This window comes from Protomyctophum parallelum, assembly GCF_964188405.1.
Source record: "Protomyctophum parallelum genome assembly, chromosome: 15".
Lineage (NCBI taxonomy): Eukaryota > Metazoa > Chordata > Actinopteri > Myctophiformes > Myctophidae > Protomyctophum > Protomyctophum parallelum.
Window position 1 is genome coordinate 25,220,732 of NC_139710.1, and position 16,413 is coordinate 25,237,144.

A 16,413-nucleotide genomic window follows, 5' to 3' on the forward strand; every position below is an offset into this window, starting at 1 on the left:
TGTATGTGTTTAACCATTTTAAACCTATATACATCTGCTATTTTTGAACACATTTAAATTTTCAATCAACATTTTAACAACGCAAAACTTGTATGGGGGTCCCAGGCACAATATATTTTCAGATGTTGGGGGGTCACAACAGAGCCACTGGTTTAAAAATGAACTACACTTTAACAAGCAACTATAGCCTACTTTAACAAGTCCCATATTAAGTGACTTCACACAAAAACAAGCCTGAAGTGGCTTATAAATTGAGTTGAGTTGGCAACCCTGGGCTGCCGGTCTCTTCAAACAGATGCTCAGGCTGACACACCTCAGCTGCCATAGCAGCTGCCGGCTTGTGCCGCCATCTGCACACAGCACACACTCCCCATGCAGAACTCAGGAGTGTGTGTGTGCGTGCGCTAAACATGTGCTGCCTAGCTGGGTCCAAACCTTTGTCTCTTGCCTTGGCCTAGATAAGAGTTGGTTCTCAAACTTTAACTTGAGACCTGAAACTTATCTTATCTCCATATTCTTTTGTCTTACAAACTTACTTTATGAATTAATCACTTTAAGGCATATGTAATAGCGAAAATAGCCTGTCACTAAAGGATTGGGGCAAACATTTGTTGTGGATAGCCTATGTTGGGTGCATGGAATGCTTTCATGCAATCAGACAGTCGTGGCGACTGAGAACTTTAATTCATGATCCATGATGTACCGGTAGATCTCACAACAATCACATAATGGCAACATCTTTCCAACACCTTCCTTCAATGAACGTTTAAAACACAGATTCGCTGCACGCCTGGATGAATCAGCTTTAAAAAAATTCTAGTGGCATAGCATTACAAGACACAAATATCATTCTACACCAAAACATGACAAGGCCTTTGTAATGTCTCTCTGTACATGGTTTATTTACATGATACAATTCTGCTGTAATGCTGGGATAGCAAGATTATATGTAATACATAAATATCAACACAGTTTGTTGTTTTTTCTTTTTTGTACAAATTTGCATATAACTAAGAATCATAAAGGGTGGGGGGGGGGAACCTCAAACGGATACAGAGTTGTTTTTTTTCTCTTTTAAATGAAAAAGAAAAAAAACTCACATCCTCACCAGGAAGAGGAAAAAACAGGTTCAACACAAGTTGAACACATTTTGTTTTCCACATCTCAGGCAGCCATGAAAACATCACACACACACACACACACACGTGTCTACAGTGCTGTATTGCAGACACACACAGATCAACAGCTGTTAAGAAGAGAGATGAGAATTGAAATTACATCCAAGTCCAGGTGTAGTATTTCTCATTAAGTCTAACTCGGGCATGCTCCGGAAGTCCTGTAAACATGTGCTGTTAAAACCGGCTCCACAGACAAAAAGGGTTCACGTACATCAGACGTGCCCACACACACACACACACACACACACACAAATCTGTGCTCACACAAAAACTTTGTTAGCGCCACATACACACAAAAATAATAATACATAGCATGGCTCACATACCCTAATTCCACGAACGCACTGAAGAATACATGTGCTAACATCAGTACTATAACCAAATTAACACATAATTTCAACGGGGGGGGGGGGGGATCGAAATGACCCCAAAAAAAGAAACACTAGTCGAGTGGATGCCAAAGCCGTTACAATTCATTCAAATGTTGCTTTACACACTATTGCAGATAACATACGGTAACCCATGCATTTATCCCATTCATTCCCCCCCCCCCCCCATACAGTGATCCCCCCCCCCCCTCCCCTCCGGATCATTAAACAACAAGCCCTCTGCCCGAGCTACAAGGGAGTCCATGACTGCGGGCGGATCTGATGTAGTCTCACAGATCAGATCTTTAGGACTGACCGTCCACACATTTGCAAGGCCTCACATTGGAGTTGTGGCCAAAATAGCTGCTCTACAGGCTCACAAGGAGCTGCGAGATCGGCTACGTTTGGCAGGACTGAGACAAAAGTTTGGAAATCAGATTCAAATCTCATTCGTAAAAATAAATCTCGTTTCCAATCATTTGTTTCCATCACCAATCTGACTGAAATCTGGATATTAATATAAATCTGATTTGGGTTTCCAGTGTGAAGGGTACAGTCTACAATCTGAACTCAGAGCAGCAGGGGAGCTTCCTTCACCCATCCATTACCGTCACTCACATGTTCAGCGATGAAAGAGCCAGTGTCCCCCCCCCCCCCCCCCCCCCCCCATCTTTTATTTCTATGACACCTTTCGCCTCTCGAACACGAACGACCTCCGGTCGTCATCGCGGTCGAGACGACCTGCAGCCCACGTGGCGGGCGTGTTGTCTCAGAGCCACCGCGGGCGGGCGGCTGGCTCAGAGTAGAGACCGTGAGGGTTTACAACAATGACCTGTCGTTTCTGTCCCAGGCTCTCTTGGGTGAGATTCTGAGAAAGTAGAGGAGTCGAGCGGGGGAAGAAAAATGAAAGATTGAAGTGTCGGCTGTGAGGTAGGTAAAGCTAGGAGAGACAGAGACAAATCGACGAAAGCCCCTTGTGCATAGTGGGGCGTTAGTTGTCATCTGACTTCAATACTAAAACGGAACACAGAATGAAAGGGTCACAGAATGGAACGGAGGGGGGGCCACAGCTCTGGCGTAACGGAGGGGGCCACAGCTCTGGCGTAACGGAGGGGGCCACAGCTCTGGCGTAACGGAGGGGGCCACAGCTCTGGCGTAACGGAGGGGGCCACAGCTCTGGCGTAACGGAGGGGGCCACAGCTCTGGCGTAACGGAGGGGGCCACAGCTCTGGCGTAACGGAGGGGGCCACAGCTCTGGCGTAGTCGTCGTGACATCTGAATGTAAAAGGTTGAAAAGACCTGTCAAGCTTCATGCCACGAGTTGACATGGTCAAATCAAAATGGCTACCCTGCGGTTTGGCACAAAATGGCGCCTGCTTTAGGTGAGAGGAGCACAGCATATCTAGCACAGTTCACCTGGGCAGCTCTGTAATAAGACGATACATATTCTTAAAAAAAAAAAAAAAAAAGATCAAAGAGCGGCAAAGACACACCACAGGAAAAGGTAGGATAAAACAAACTAATGAATTCGTCAAAATAAGGAGAAAAGTGATCATTCATGCATCGCCCCTCAAACAGGACCTTGACTTTTTTTTCTTCTCTTTTCCTTAATTTCTTATCTCGAGGCAGCATCTTAAAAGATCGAGTCCTTGGTTTTGTTTTTTTTTCTTTTAAATCCTTTTGTTAACCACCCATGCCAGTGTTCATTGTCCAATGTTCGCACTCGTACTCCAGTCTTTGTCAAAAGGTTTCATCAGGGTTTATGTCGTCGTGGTCGCTGATGTTCCTTTTTTCTCTCCCTTCCTCTATATTCTCTGGATCTTGTCGGCGACCACCACGGGATTCTCCTTGCGGATCTTGGCGGCGGCCTCGGCCTTGTAGTCGTAGGGACAGTTGTGCTTGTCGGAGTACCGATGGATCCCGCAGAAGAGGTTGCCGCAGCGGCAGTCGAACCCTGTGTGGCAGCAAGAACACAAGAGGTCACAAAAGGTCAACGGCCTGTTTAACCCATTCTGACCAGAGATCAGATTAAAAAAAAATGTCTTCTACGTCCTGACAGTTTTCCATTCTGACCCGAGATCAGACTCTGAAAATGTCTTCTACTGTATGTCAGTCGCTCTTCGATTTTTTCGAAAATAGCAGACCTACAAGCTCGTAGCGCGCCACTTGGTGGCGCGCTATGAGCTTGTAGATCTGCTATTTTTCAATAGCTAAAGCACAACGTAATGCTAACAAAACCAGGTGGTCAACAAATCATTTAAAACAATAATTAAAAGAAGAAAAAAAAAGAGACAAAAACGATCTACAAGCTGCTCACTGCTAAGAGGCTGAATTGTACATCGTTTCCCAGGCTCACCTGTCAGTCCGACCCTCTTGCGGCACATGAAGCATCTAGCCTTCTTGGGTTTGTGGCCGTCCCCCTTGCCGTCATCGGCGCTGGAAGAAGAAGCTACGGGGCTGCCACTGGAAGCAGTGGGCTGGCTCACAACTACAACAAGGAGGAACAACACAGACACCAAAAATACTTCTTAAGTCACGTGTTTAAAAAAAAAAAAAATCTTTTCTTTTTGTCAGGTAAAACCTGACTTAATGAAAGCTCATGAAATGTAAGCGACCTAGTCTTCTTCATCAGTCATCATCATGCTGCCTAAGCCAATGGGAGTCTGACCCCATACCTTGAAACGCCACCTAAACCAATGACAGTCTGAACCATACTCTGAAACGCTGCCAGCCAATCGCATAGTATGATTGCCTGCCTCCTAAGCTATGACACGCACTGCGAAAGGGCCGTTGTTATGAGCTAACTGCATGGACTGCAGGAAAGCCACAACAAAACAGTCATTGAACCACGCACAGAACGGCGGAAACAAACGCAAACAACTGCCGCACTGTTGCCACTCAGAAACATACACTTTACTAAAATAATAATAATAATAATAACAATAATATGGGAAAACAAAGACAAAAACGGAGACAACGCACAGAACTCTGCCACCGCAACGGCCGCGAGATTGCGATTAGAGAAACAAACAAAACATACAAACAAACAGAAACAGCGCCTGTTTCACCGGACACATTATGACTATGTCATCATTCCTTGTTTTTCTCTATGAACACAGAATAGCTCTTCCTACTTCCTTCACAGGTGTTACTGATAATACTAATTAAGGCTCCGCTATTCCATTTAGTGTACAGTGGTTCTCAAACATTTTAATTTCAAGGACCCCCATAACTCATAAAGGGCCCATTTGTTTCCATCTGTACACTAGTTACAGACCCAAACTCAAGGACACTTTGAGGCCCACTGATGTAGCAGAGTGTTTACTGCGAGCCAACACGCACAATAGCAGCTCCATGACTCTGTTTGACCAGAATGGAACATAGCCTTCATCTATAACACCTGTGAAGGAAGTGGGAAGAGCCCAAGTTCTTTCCAAAACGGCGTGTGTGCATAGAGCCCATGCCATGTTTACTGTGGTCCTTGTCATATGTTGGCCTGCGGTGGGTGTGTAGACAACCACACGTCTCCTCCCATTCACATGCAAGTCACCACACCAGCATCTATAACCACGTTAAGCCCCTGGCGTTCCAATTCTGGTGCATGTCATTATCGGCAAAAATTAGCTAAACTAGCAGAAGTTCAGGTTTTGTCTCGTTGTAGATCAAGCTTGTATCATTATACCACTAAACGCTAAAATACATCTGGGCCTTCGGTAAATATCCCAAATATTGTCAAAGATTTCACACATTCACAACGTTAAGAAAAATAAATCCTAAATCTTATGTTCAAAGTAGGCACCTAACCATGACAGCTTGCATGCATGTTTATCAACTTAAAAAAAAATCACCCATGCTTTAATCTAATTGATTGATTGAAATATCCAATATGAATCAATTCATTTCTTGGCCCAAATGTCTTCGCTGGAAATGGCCAATCTACAAGCTCGGCTACTTCCGGCGAAAGTTAGTACATCAACGCTCTATTGATCACACTACACTACAGCATCACAGAAAAGGCATCAAAAGGCGCAGACCCACGAGCTCGAAATGTAGATCTAGTACTTTTGCCGTTTTTGGAATTTGAATCCTGAAATGTAACAGTTTTGGACATGTGAGGTTTTCAGCCGACGGCGACGATACGCTCGACAGGATAGCGTGCCGTTCTGAGAAAGACGTTGGCACGCGGCAGGCATCGAAGAATCTCAATGGCTCTCCACAGCGAGGAGGTATTTTTGAAGCAGGCTTTTATTTCTAGACAGCCTCCATATCTTGGGGAGGCTGTAAGGGAAAAGTGATAGCTGCGGGTCGGAGGTTCACGTCGAAAATAAACCTCGGCCCTGAAGTGGATCATACCGAGCAATGGTTGCCTTTAGACTAGGGTCTGTGTGTCTGCCAGTTGTACACTGAATGTGTGTGTGTGTGTTCGTGTGTGTGTCTTACCAGGCTCTAGGGGTTCCGTCTTGTTCTCTCTCGAGATGCTCATCTCTGTCATTTGCTGAGTCACCGGAAGAGAGCCTTGAATAGTTCTACAGGGAGATAAGAGATAGGAATCGGTTAGCCCTTCACACTAGCGCCGCTTCCTAAAAACATGTAAAATGATCATGTTTTGGTTGCTGTTCTACGGGTGAATAAATTACAGATTGAGGCTTTTAGCCTTTGCTTTTATGAAATATCCAAGACATGCTCAGAGAGATTCCCTTTGGAACATGGCAATACGTTCCAATCTTAAACTAACAACAGAAGAGAGAACTAACCTAGCCATGTCCGCTGAAGAGACCGGCATGGCGTCCACCTTGGCTAGACTGGCTTCTAGTCTCTGGATTGCCGAGGCCTCTGAGGTAGCACTACCGGCACCACCTGCGGGGGGAGACAAAGTGCACAAGACATGAGACGTGAAACAAAGCCGAGATTAAAGGTATATTCAGTGATTTCACTTAATTCAAATATCACTTACCTACGGTTTTTTGAGTGAAATCACTGAATATACCTTTAAATCTGTATGAGGGGCTGGACAATATTAGCCCAAAATATATCAAAACCCATATTTCGTTGCTGTCGGGAAGAAACCTCTTATCGCTTTCTTTTACCTATTTTGTGTTCATTTTTTCAACCCTCTTATTGCTAGATTTAATAACATCTTATTGTGCATTGGGCCAGATTTGGCGACTTTTTGAATGGCAATAGAAAAATGTGAGATATGACCACAATGTCACGAAATGTCTAATTTTAAAGCTGCAAATCTCTACTTTATAGCAAAAACATAATTATGTTTCTATCATGTTCCCTCGTTTACTTATAAGCATTTTAGTACACCTTGGTTTAACTTTGCACTGAAACCAAGGTCTACTATAAGCTTATAAGTAAACGATGGAACGTGCTATAATCATAATTATTTTTTCATTGTAAAGTAGTGACTTGGAGCTTTAAAATTAGACATTTCGTGACATTGTGGTCATATCTCACATTTTTCATTTGCCATTCAAAAAGTCGCCAAAGCTGGCCAATGCTGGCCAGAGGACCATTTCTTTCGTCATTTTAATGGAAAAATAGAGCTCAGCGATCTAAATAATATATTTCACTTTTTACTTTCACTTTCAAAGTAATACCCAGAATTGCCACCAGATGGCGGGAACGCACCATTATGCTGATTTTGGCTAAAGTGTCAAATCTGGCTAAATCACTTCCTGTCAAACGGAGGTAAACAACCGAGGGTAGTTTGACCCCAAACAGATAGCTTGGCTGTCCGGATTGCTAAGCTAACACTAGCTTTTTCATAACTTAGTCAAATTAAGCCCAAAAACGGCCAGGAACATCCCAAAATATCAAAAAAATTGCCGCGAATCACAGAGACGGTGCGAGTGCACGATAGTGCACGATCGCGCGGATTTCAGCCGGTTTTTGGTAGATTACATAAAAAGAAGAAAAAAAAAGTCTAAAAGTTACATTATTTTGTTATAATAAGACGTACTGGCAGGGCAGTACGTCAATAACGTCCTTGGCCACGAGGGATTTGTTGATTTAACACGCAGATTACGTCATTGGCCACTAGGGGGTTAAGTTAATGCCGCCACTTGTTCACAGTTTGAGGTTTCCACCAGACAGATGATTTTGAACCAATAACCTACTTATTATATTTATATTATAAGAGAGAAACAATTTGCCTTCACACACACACACACACACACACACACACACACACACTTGGTCTAACCACTCAACTCTATTATAATGTACAATGGTGGCATGCAAAAATGGCTGATCTACTTCAGATCTACTGCTAGACTGCTACTCTCACAAAAGCTATCAAAATGACAGGCAAAATAAATAGGCTCACAGTCACAACACGTCACCTTGACAGATTGCGAGCCTATATATTTATAAAGGAGCTTGTAGATCTGCTATTTTTGCTAGTTTAGAAAAATTTTACGCAAAACTGAAAGTGGTGAAAGGTCAACTTCAGCCATTTCCAATGTATCTTCGTATAATTGGTCCTCACTAATACTCATGATAAATTATTTTCTACTTGACCTGTGTCAGAGGAGGGCTGTGGACATTTCAGAAATCAGTGACATCATTGATGGGGAATCCAAGCTAACAAAAACTGCAGGCTTTCTATTCCTGGAAAGTTAGCATTCTATAATGAAAGCCATTGTTCCCACGTTTAATAAAAATCGAAATAAAAAGATTGAAATCTTAATAAATAAATGTGGGTTTCTGAAGTGTCCACAGCTCTGCTATGAGACACAGACAAGTATAGGGGCTTATAATGAGCATTAATGAAGACAAATTATATGAAGATAAGGTGAAAATGGGTGAAGTCTCCCTTCATAAATATTGAACCACTGAATCACATTCATTAACAAGAGCTTGTGACTAAATAATAACTACATTGGATCCATTGAAACACAGCCCCCCACCCATTGCCATTTTCACTAGTGAGAGATCCCATTTCTCTTTTGGGTCACGGGCTAAAAGGTTTGGGTTGGAGGGAGTGAACCCCTGCAACACACACACACACACACAACCCCACCCAACCAATACATTGTTATGTAGCAAACAGCTGTCTTTCATCATTGTGTGAGTGGAACAACAGGGAGGCTGGGCATAGAGGAGAGGAGTGAGAAAATAAACAATGTCCTCTCCTTGGCCTCCAGCTGAAAATGTAGATGTCCCTAAATAAATAAAAAAACGGCTCGTAAACCGATTTAGTCGCATTATGAGATTTGAATCTATTAGATGTAGCAATCCAAACATAGTCAACAGTTTAATAATAACTTATGTTTGTGCTATAAATCTCAACATAGTCAACACTTAAGGCTCATACATAGTCTGGATTTACGGTGGTGGGGTGACCACCGAACTACAACATGACGTCACGAGCCGCGGTGAAGAGCAAACCACCGCCACCGCTCCAGCCCTTCTCTCTGTTTTTACTCACCACCGCTCAACGTTATTTCAGCTCCGATGGTCCGCTCACCACTGGAGCGGTGGTCACCTCACCACCGAAAATCCAGACTATCCAACAATAAGGTTTGGGCTATAAAAAGGTAGATTATTGCCCTGTGGTGACTCATGAGTCATGACAATAATGATTTCAGAAGAACATGGACATCTCTATTTGTGTAGTACAGTAGAATTCAAGTACAGTACAGTACAGTAGAATTCAATAAATATACGTTGACCATTTACTATCCTCACAAGAGAAATAGTTGTTGTATGGTTAAAAGAAGAGTGAAGAGTTAAGGTGTGCGAGGTGCACATTGCTGCATTTTTCAGATTTTTAGCGGCGTTCTCTGAAAAACGCATCCCGTCTGTAAGGACCTTTATGCCTGATTTATACGAAAATATCGGGCCTACAATCTCACATCACAATGCATAGATCTGACATTTTTGGCTGTGGGCTTAAAAAATGGTAAAAACTGCATTCATATGATTTACCACCCTAAAATGCTGATGTCTTCCCAAGTATAGTAGTGTATGTGTGTGTGTGTGTGTCTCTTACCCATAGGGCTGAGTGGGCTCATGCGGTCACTGTTCTGCTGTCGATTCAGGTGATCCTTGTAACACACTGAGCACATGCCATTGGTTCTGGGGTTGCCATAGAAACCACAGCCAGTGGCACAAAGCATGGGCACCGCGCTCTGATTAGTCTCTTGGGCCATCGCTGAAACGAGAGAGAGAGAGCTGATTAGAATGTGTGTGTTTTTCTGGGGGACATGCACCCCCCGGAACAGGACCCCAGTGGGAACCCGGGCCCCACGTTGAGAAGCAGTGTGCTATTGGACAATGTGAAGAGCGGTGTGTGTGTGTGATTGTTCAGTGTGTTGGTTAGAAGCCGTTAGATTGGGAGAGGTCTGCCGAGCTCTGCTCCTTTTATACTATACGGTTTTCTTTAAACTCCACTAATGTCCACTAATGTAGGAGTAAAAAAGTACAATATTTGGATCCAAGAGTGGAAGTAAAAGTGTTGGAACTTGGAAATACCCATGTGCAAATACCTAAACATTATAGTACAGCGCTAAAGTAGGCTAAATACACTTTAGTCACGTTCCACCACTGCTGAACGCAGTCATGAATGAGCCGATGAGGAAACTTCTCTGCAGTAGATCACAGGAACAAACAACAGTGTTGTTCTCGTTCTCGTTCAGCAGCACCTTGGCAGAAGAGCCACGTTACGTTCCGTCCCCGCAACTTTGTACAGTCCCGTCCCCCCCTCTTCCTCCCCCCTCCACACAATTCAGAGAAAACCTGGCACGGCTCAGAGAAGAACCTGGCACGAGGCTGTGTCTGACATCACACAGATGAGACGACGACAACAGCCTCTGAAAAATCTGTCCTTTTTATGATAAAATGGTAAATGGTGCATTTATATAGCGCCTTTATCCAAGGCGCTTTACATAAATTCACCCATTCACACACACAGCTGGCGGATACCATGCAAGGCACCAAGCATCACATCAGGAGCAATTAGGGGTTCAAACTGGCAACCTTGCGGTTACCATCAGGCCACTCTACCCCCGAGGCACCGCCGGTTTGTTTGCAACATGGGAAAATCAGATGAGATCTGTGAGAGATGCCCTTAAAGGTGCAGTGAAATGAAAAAGACGTTTTTCACACTTTTAGACCATATCCGTGGTCATTATATGGGCATACCTAACAATGGATGCCAAAGAAATGTGAAAATTCTCATTTCTGTGTGTTTTTATATCAAAGGTCCATAAAAACGATTGCATTATTTATTTATTAAAACGAAAACGTGCTGCGTGATGACGTGTAGAGATACACATCGATAAAAGCCAATAACAATGAAGCTCACCCGTTTAATTTCCCATATTTGTGCGTCCGTCCATCACAGCTGCTATTGATTACAGAATACTCCGTTTTTATTTCCATTCCAGATAACATCCAGACAGTGTATTACTCGCTTTCAACTTAATCATCACGCTAGAATATGTATCTGAAAACATTATATGGAAGAAATAAGCCACATAACAGTAAACTGGTTGTGCTGGCCGACCATATGATTTATAAACAAACAACACCACGCTGTTGCGCCTAGCATAGCTACCGTCCCATCGCCTGAAGGGATGCAACGGTCTGATTGGTTCAGAAACTTCAGACCGGTGTTTCATGTTGAAACACCATTTTCATGTTGTTCACCATTTCCGTTTCACTGCGCCTTTAAGGCAGTCAGTGGTTCCCAAGCTTTCCTGGATCATGGTCCAACACAAAACCCGAAAGTGTCCATGGCCCACCCATCGATCCGACCACTTCACACAGCTGCCTTTATTATCGTTGCAATTCTATGTGTTTGAGCCAATTATTTGGGGGCCCACTGAGAATTTGCTGGTTCAAAACATAAATGTGATGAGATATGTGTGAGAGTTGACCTTCAATCAGGGAAAGCATCTGTGTAATTTTACATTTTAGCTAATACATTATACAGAAAAACAAGTTTAGAAAAGTGAGAAAACAGTAACACTTAGAACAATGCTTATCAAAAATAGCAGATATACAATCTCACAGCCTTTGTACATCTGCTATTTTTGAAAAATCTTGAAAGTGTTTGAAAATGTTTCAATAGTTTAGATGTTTTTTTTAACACAAATCTTCTCTCTGGGGCAGTCCCTGGCACAAAACATTTTTAGATGGGGTAGAATCGGCCTCAGGTCCTAATGGGTTAACGAGGGAACCACGAGCCTGCTAAACTCCACTATCATGGCATCACAAAGTTTTATGACAACTCGTGAGTCATCACTTTGTGCGATGATTACCATACATAACTGTCGACGGTAATGTGTCTCAATCAGCCAGCCTCGTTGTTTCCTCCTGCCAGGGACACATAATAAAAGACACTTTACTTTATCTTACCCACACAGAGGAGAATGTCTGACTGTTACTGGCAGAGGAAGAACAGAGTGAACCAACAAGTTTCAAGACGAGACAGCGCAACGTTTCAAAATAGTTCAGCGGACCGTTTCAAAATAGTTCAGTTTAACTGTGGTTCTGTCGCCACAAGAGAGATATGAGTAATCCAAAACTTCCTCCACAATTTTCCCAAACAGTCGTACGTTTAAATTGGTATACTTGTGTGAGGACATTGAAGTTTAAGAACACTGTTAAAACAGCTGCCCAATAGCATATCGGCCATTCTTCTGTGTGATATCGCCGCACAACTAAGTAAAAAAATAGGGAAATCACCAACCCTAACCCCTATACCTAACCTCTAAATGTGTAAAAAGAACCATGTATCTTAATGTGAGGACCAGGAATGTGCTATTTCTCAAATTCTACTATACTTGTGGGACATTTGGCCCTGACAAGTATAGTAAAATACAAGCACAAGCACACACACACACACACACACACACACACACACACACACACACACACACACACACACACACACACACACACACACACACACACACACACACACACACACACACACACACACACACACACACACACACACACACACACACACACACACACACACACACACACACACACACACACACACACACACACACACAGAGAGAGAGAGAAGGAGAGCATCTGGACTTAAGTTGGGGAAACGTGACAAGACGTTGCAGCCCTGCTAGCTCTGACTGCAGCAACGAAACACAACACGTCAGGGGCAGGAAGTTGTGTAATGGGAGAAGAGAAGTTGTCTGAGGCAATCATACCAAAACCCACACAAAGAACCAACCAGCCAACACACAACCGAACCAGGCAGCGAGGAGAAAAGGCCTTGATGTGTAGTGTAGTATGCAATATCCTGTCCCTTTGGATGTAGGCCTACTATTGAGCAAATCCTCTTTAACCACCCCTGCTGGCACCGTGACCAGTGTGACGTTCAGTTTTTCTACACAAACCTACTACCGCTGGCAACTGGCCGCAAAAGGGCTCAGCGGCAGGCAAGCACACGACCGGTATCGTGTTTCATTAGCATAAACAACTCCTGAACCTGTTGTATACAGCGACGAGGCAGCTGCTGTTGGTGGTGGCGGCGCTCTCTACCTGCCTGGCAGTGGCTTAGCCTATCTGTATTCTGGTCAGGGACACAAACACGGCACAGCAGTAAAAAACCAGGGACGACTAATGTTCCAGTAGAGTCTTCAGAATGTCCTGTTAGACCCCTGGAGGTGTCCTGACCTCGACAACGGACAAACAAAATCCTGTTAAATCTTCAGAGAGAACCCCCCCCCCCCCCCGTGTTCTGCCCTGCATGCTACCACAGGCGTGTCAACAAAGGGTTTCCTAGGAAAAACCCACAAAGCTGAAAGCTCTCTCTCCCACTACATCACGTGTGTTTGCTGCTGACTGTGCTGAGAAATGCAATGCGCACACACACAACAGTGACGAATGCAATTTGTATTACAACATGTTAGCGTGCTTGTAAAAGGTTCAGTACCGGTATATATATATATATATCTCACACACATTAGGCATCGTTTCCACTTTATCATATCTAGCTGGCTAATTTATCCGAGAAACAAACAAAACAAAAATCCATCTTGGTTCCTTTTATTGTTTTGTTTTTTACTGGCTTTGTTCAGTCAACAAAAGAGATTAACTTGCCCTAGGGCCATCATTAGGGCTTGGTTCTTCTAATAAGTGTCGTCATCTCTAGTAACAACACAATGGAACAATGGACAGTCAGCTCAGTTGTCAGGGGCCCATGTTAGGGCCCACCTGTCAGTCAAACGTCACACATCTGTTCGTTATCACGAGTCTTCACGACAATGTATGACCAGCCAGAAACTAGACCATTGCTTCTCAAAGTGGGGTCCGGGGGTCCCCAGGGGTCCTTGGGGGTTCCAGAGGGTCCAAAGCTAAATGACTGATAGTTGAGGACCAAAACGGACCTTTTAATAAATCCTCTATAACTGAAATGGCACGCAATGGACCCTATTGAATACATACCACAATGGTAACAAGCTCCCATGATTTGGTTGTGTTATCCTTATAGCATAAAATGGCTGACCTCGTGTCGTTTATTTCTAAACTAATAAAGACAAGTATTCAATCAATTATCAATCAACCGCAACCCCTTGACAGTGCACTACAAATGGCTGCGCTACGTCGCATACCAAACGGGTGTGTGGGGGTCCTCGACCTCCGTCCATTCTCAAAACTTAAATAACAAAGTTTTGAGAATCACTTGAACTACAGTATAGTGTCATGGTGCCCATGATGATTACTAGCCTATTGCCGTCGGTGGCGAAGCCCTCGTCAGCAGGCAGACAGGGTAAGTTGGGGGGATTTCCGTCAACTTGGCACAGAATCAGCATAGTCTCTGGCACAATGATTCACCAGCACGACGCCATGCCCATGATCTGCAATGCATGGGGTTCGAGACGAGTTTCTTTCACAATAACCAAACTAGCGTCAAAATGGGTGGTGGGGCAAGGGCAATCGTTTTTCCACTGTTATCTGTTGTTGAGTGAAACGCCTGCTGTCTCCTCCGAGGCTAGTTGTTGTTGAGCATAGTAGAAATCACTTAAAAGGGTTAGATGATGACGCCATTTATGATTGTAATTACAGACGGGTCAACGGGGTGTGATATACATTTAAACCAAGTGGGTTATGAATGATGATAGCCACAGCCTGGTGTGTTTTCTAGGGCCCAGGCAACAACAGAAAGGATGATTGTTCTCCCTGCTAGCAGCTCATGTTTCAGAAAGTACTGAGTCACTCCAACGAGGCCTCGTTTATACGCCACCGTATCACTTTGCGCACACACACGAGAACGGATCTACAAGCCCAACAACTGTAGATCTGTTTGTCGGCCAAGCGACTTAAACCGATGAAGCTTTTAAACAAAAGGAAACGGGGCTAGTAACAGTAGAGCATTGCTACATTAGCCAACAGCCCAGTGGAGGGAGTAACTATAATGATACAATGTATCTTATCTAATCATTCTAACGGGTTTAAGATGATACTGATATTACCATGTTATACAAGGAACAAGGTATAATATAGCGGCTTATGTTTGGTCCCTTTGTTTCTTTCTCCCTTTGTCTAAAAACCCACTTGCTTCCTGTTTAGACAAGAGAAATCTCCCCCTCCTCCATTTATTTTTCTTCCCTTTGCCTACACTGGTGTGTCCATTAAGATACGAAGAAACTACAAACGATTTTCAACTAAATAACAAGTTCAACATCAAAAACAATATTCCAACCACGTTCAGACTAGGACACTGTAGGCCTACTGTACGTTTTCCCTCAGAACAAACAAAAGCCCCCCCCCACACACACCACCAGACAATGGCACCTCGGCCATCCATCCACTCCACATTCACCCCATGTATCAACATTTTCCATCAATCTAACGACCATTTATTTGGTCAATCATCGTTTTCTAAACAGTCTTTTTTTGCTTAGTTTCACCCCCACCACCCCCCCGTAAGAATCGGATAGTCAACAGCCACTAGCTAGTAGCTTGCTGTGCTCCTGCCCCCCTCCTCCTCCCTTGTTTTTCCTATCCAGGCAGACAGGTCACGTTTGTAGGCTTGTGATTATTTTAAGCACAGAGCAGTGCTGCCTGCCTCTAAACCAGCACAAAACCCCTCAATAAATCCAGCATCTATACAACGGTTTAAATGTCGCCATGGCCCCGAACAGATATTCCAAGATAAGACAAAACAAATAATAATGGAACAATGGTCTTTTGTTGAACACAGTAGGCTTAGTTCCCCCCCCCCCCCCACACACACGCAAAAAGAACACAATCCATCATAGATTCTCACCTGTAAATGAAATGCTAGATTCTCCAGACAGGGAAAAAATTAAAAGATTGTATCCGCAAATCTTCAGCGGGAAAAAAAATAATTGTGTGGAAACAGATTAAATGTTATTTTTTCCCCTTGGTGTGTCCTCCGTTTGAGACCGAGAATAGATAGCTGTAATTCAGTTTCTCGTCTGTCTCCCTGTCTGTGTGTCACTATCTGTATATGTCTGTCTGTCCTCTTGGCTTGGCTGTTTGTTTCCTTCTTTAGTAAGGAGGAGTGGCCAGTGACGTCGCGGCTGGAACGACGTGTCGCCATTGGCTGCCCGCGGTGCCCCCGAATGCCGTCTTATGAGGTACTTGTATTGCCTTGACTTGTTACTTCAGACGTTGGTTGGTATTAAAGTGCACTGCCATGTAGACAATTATTATTCAACTCTCAAAGGGCTTAGATTCTGTGCATGTAAATAATATTTATAATGATCATTGTTGGGCAGTAACTATTCAACAACACACACCAACAACGTAGAGTCTGTGGGGGCCACAGCCCCCATGAAGATACCCAGGGCCCCTTTAGGCCCCCATGAAGATTTTCGTGGACATTTTACATTTACATTACATATTTTCTGGGAATT

General features: G+C 43.7%; 1 protein-coding gene across 4 annotated transcripts; it reads right to left on the reverse strand.

Annotated features, from left to right (window-relative positions):
* Nucleotides 1-1,755: 1,755 nt before the first annotated feature.
* Nucleotides 1,756-15,998, reverse strand: zfand5a (zinc finger, AN1-type domain 5a). 4 transcript variants are annotated; one of them, XR_014570384.1, is made up of 7 exons: nt 15,801-15,998; nt 9,549-9,710; nt 6,301-6,403; nt 5,987-6,072; nt 3,903-4,034; nt 2,797-3,500; nt 1,756-2,642 (listed from the first exon to the last, which is right to left on the reverse strand). XR_014570384.1 is itself a non-coding variant. In XM_083784282.1 (6 exons), the coding sequence occupies exons 2-6, from the start codon at nt 9,706-9,708 to the stop codon at nt 3,352-3,354; spliced, it is 630 nt and encodes a 209-aa protein (XP_083640408.1). In that variant the 5' UTR covers nt 9,709-9,710; nt 15,801-15,998; the 3' UTR covers nt 1,756-3,351. The 4 variants fall into 4 exon arrangements, 2 of the variants coding, with proteins under 2 accessions (XP_083640408.1, XP_083640409.1); XR_014570385.1 differs by having other exon boundaries at nt 2,771-3,500; XM_083784282.1 differs by having other exon boundaries at nt 1,756-3,500.
* Between the last annotated feature and the right edge of the window lie 415 nt (nt 15,999-16,413).

What these genes read in the sequence shown, in the direction of transcription:
- zfand5a (XM_083784282.1), bottom strand. Translation starts at nt 9,708, where the DNA reads ATGGCCCAAGAGACTAATCAGAGCGCGGTGCCCATGCTTTGTGCCACT. An exon ending in TCTTCAGCGGACATGGCTAG is followed by an intron (nt 6,073 to 6,300) that starts GTTAGTTCTCTC and finishes ATCTCCCTGTAG; the next exon opens with AACTATTCAAGGCTCTCTTC. An exon ending in CAAGAGGGTCGGACTGACAG is followed by an intron (nt 3,501 to 3,902) that starts GTGAGCCTGGGA and finishes GCTGCCACACAG; the next exon opens with GGTTCGACTGCCGCTGCGGC.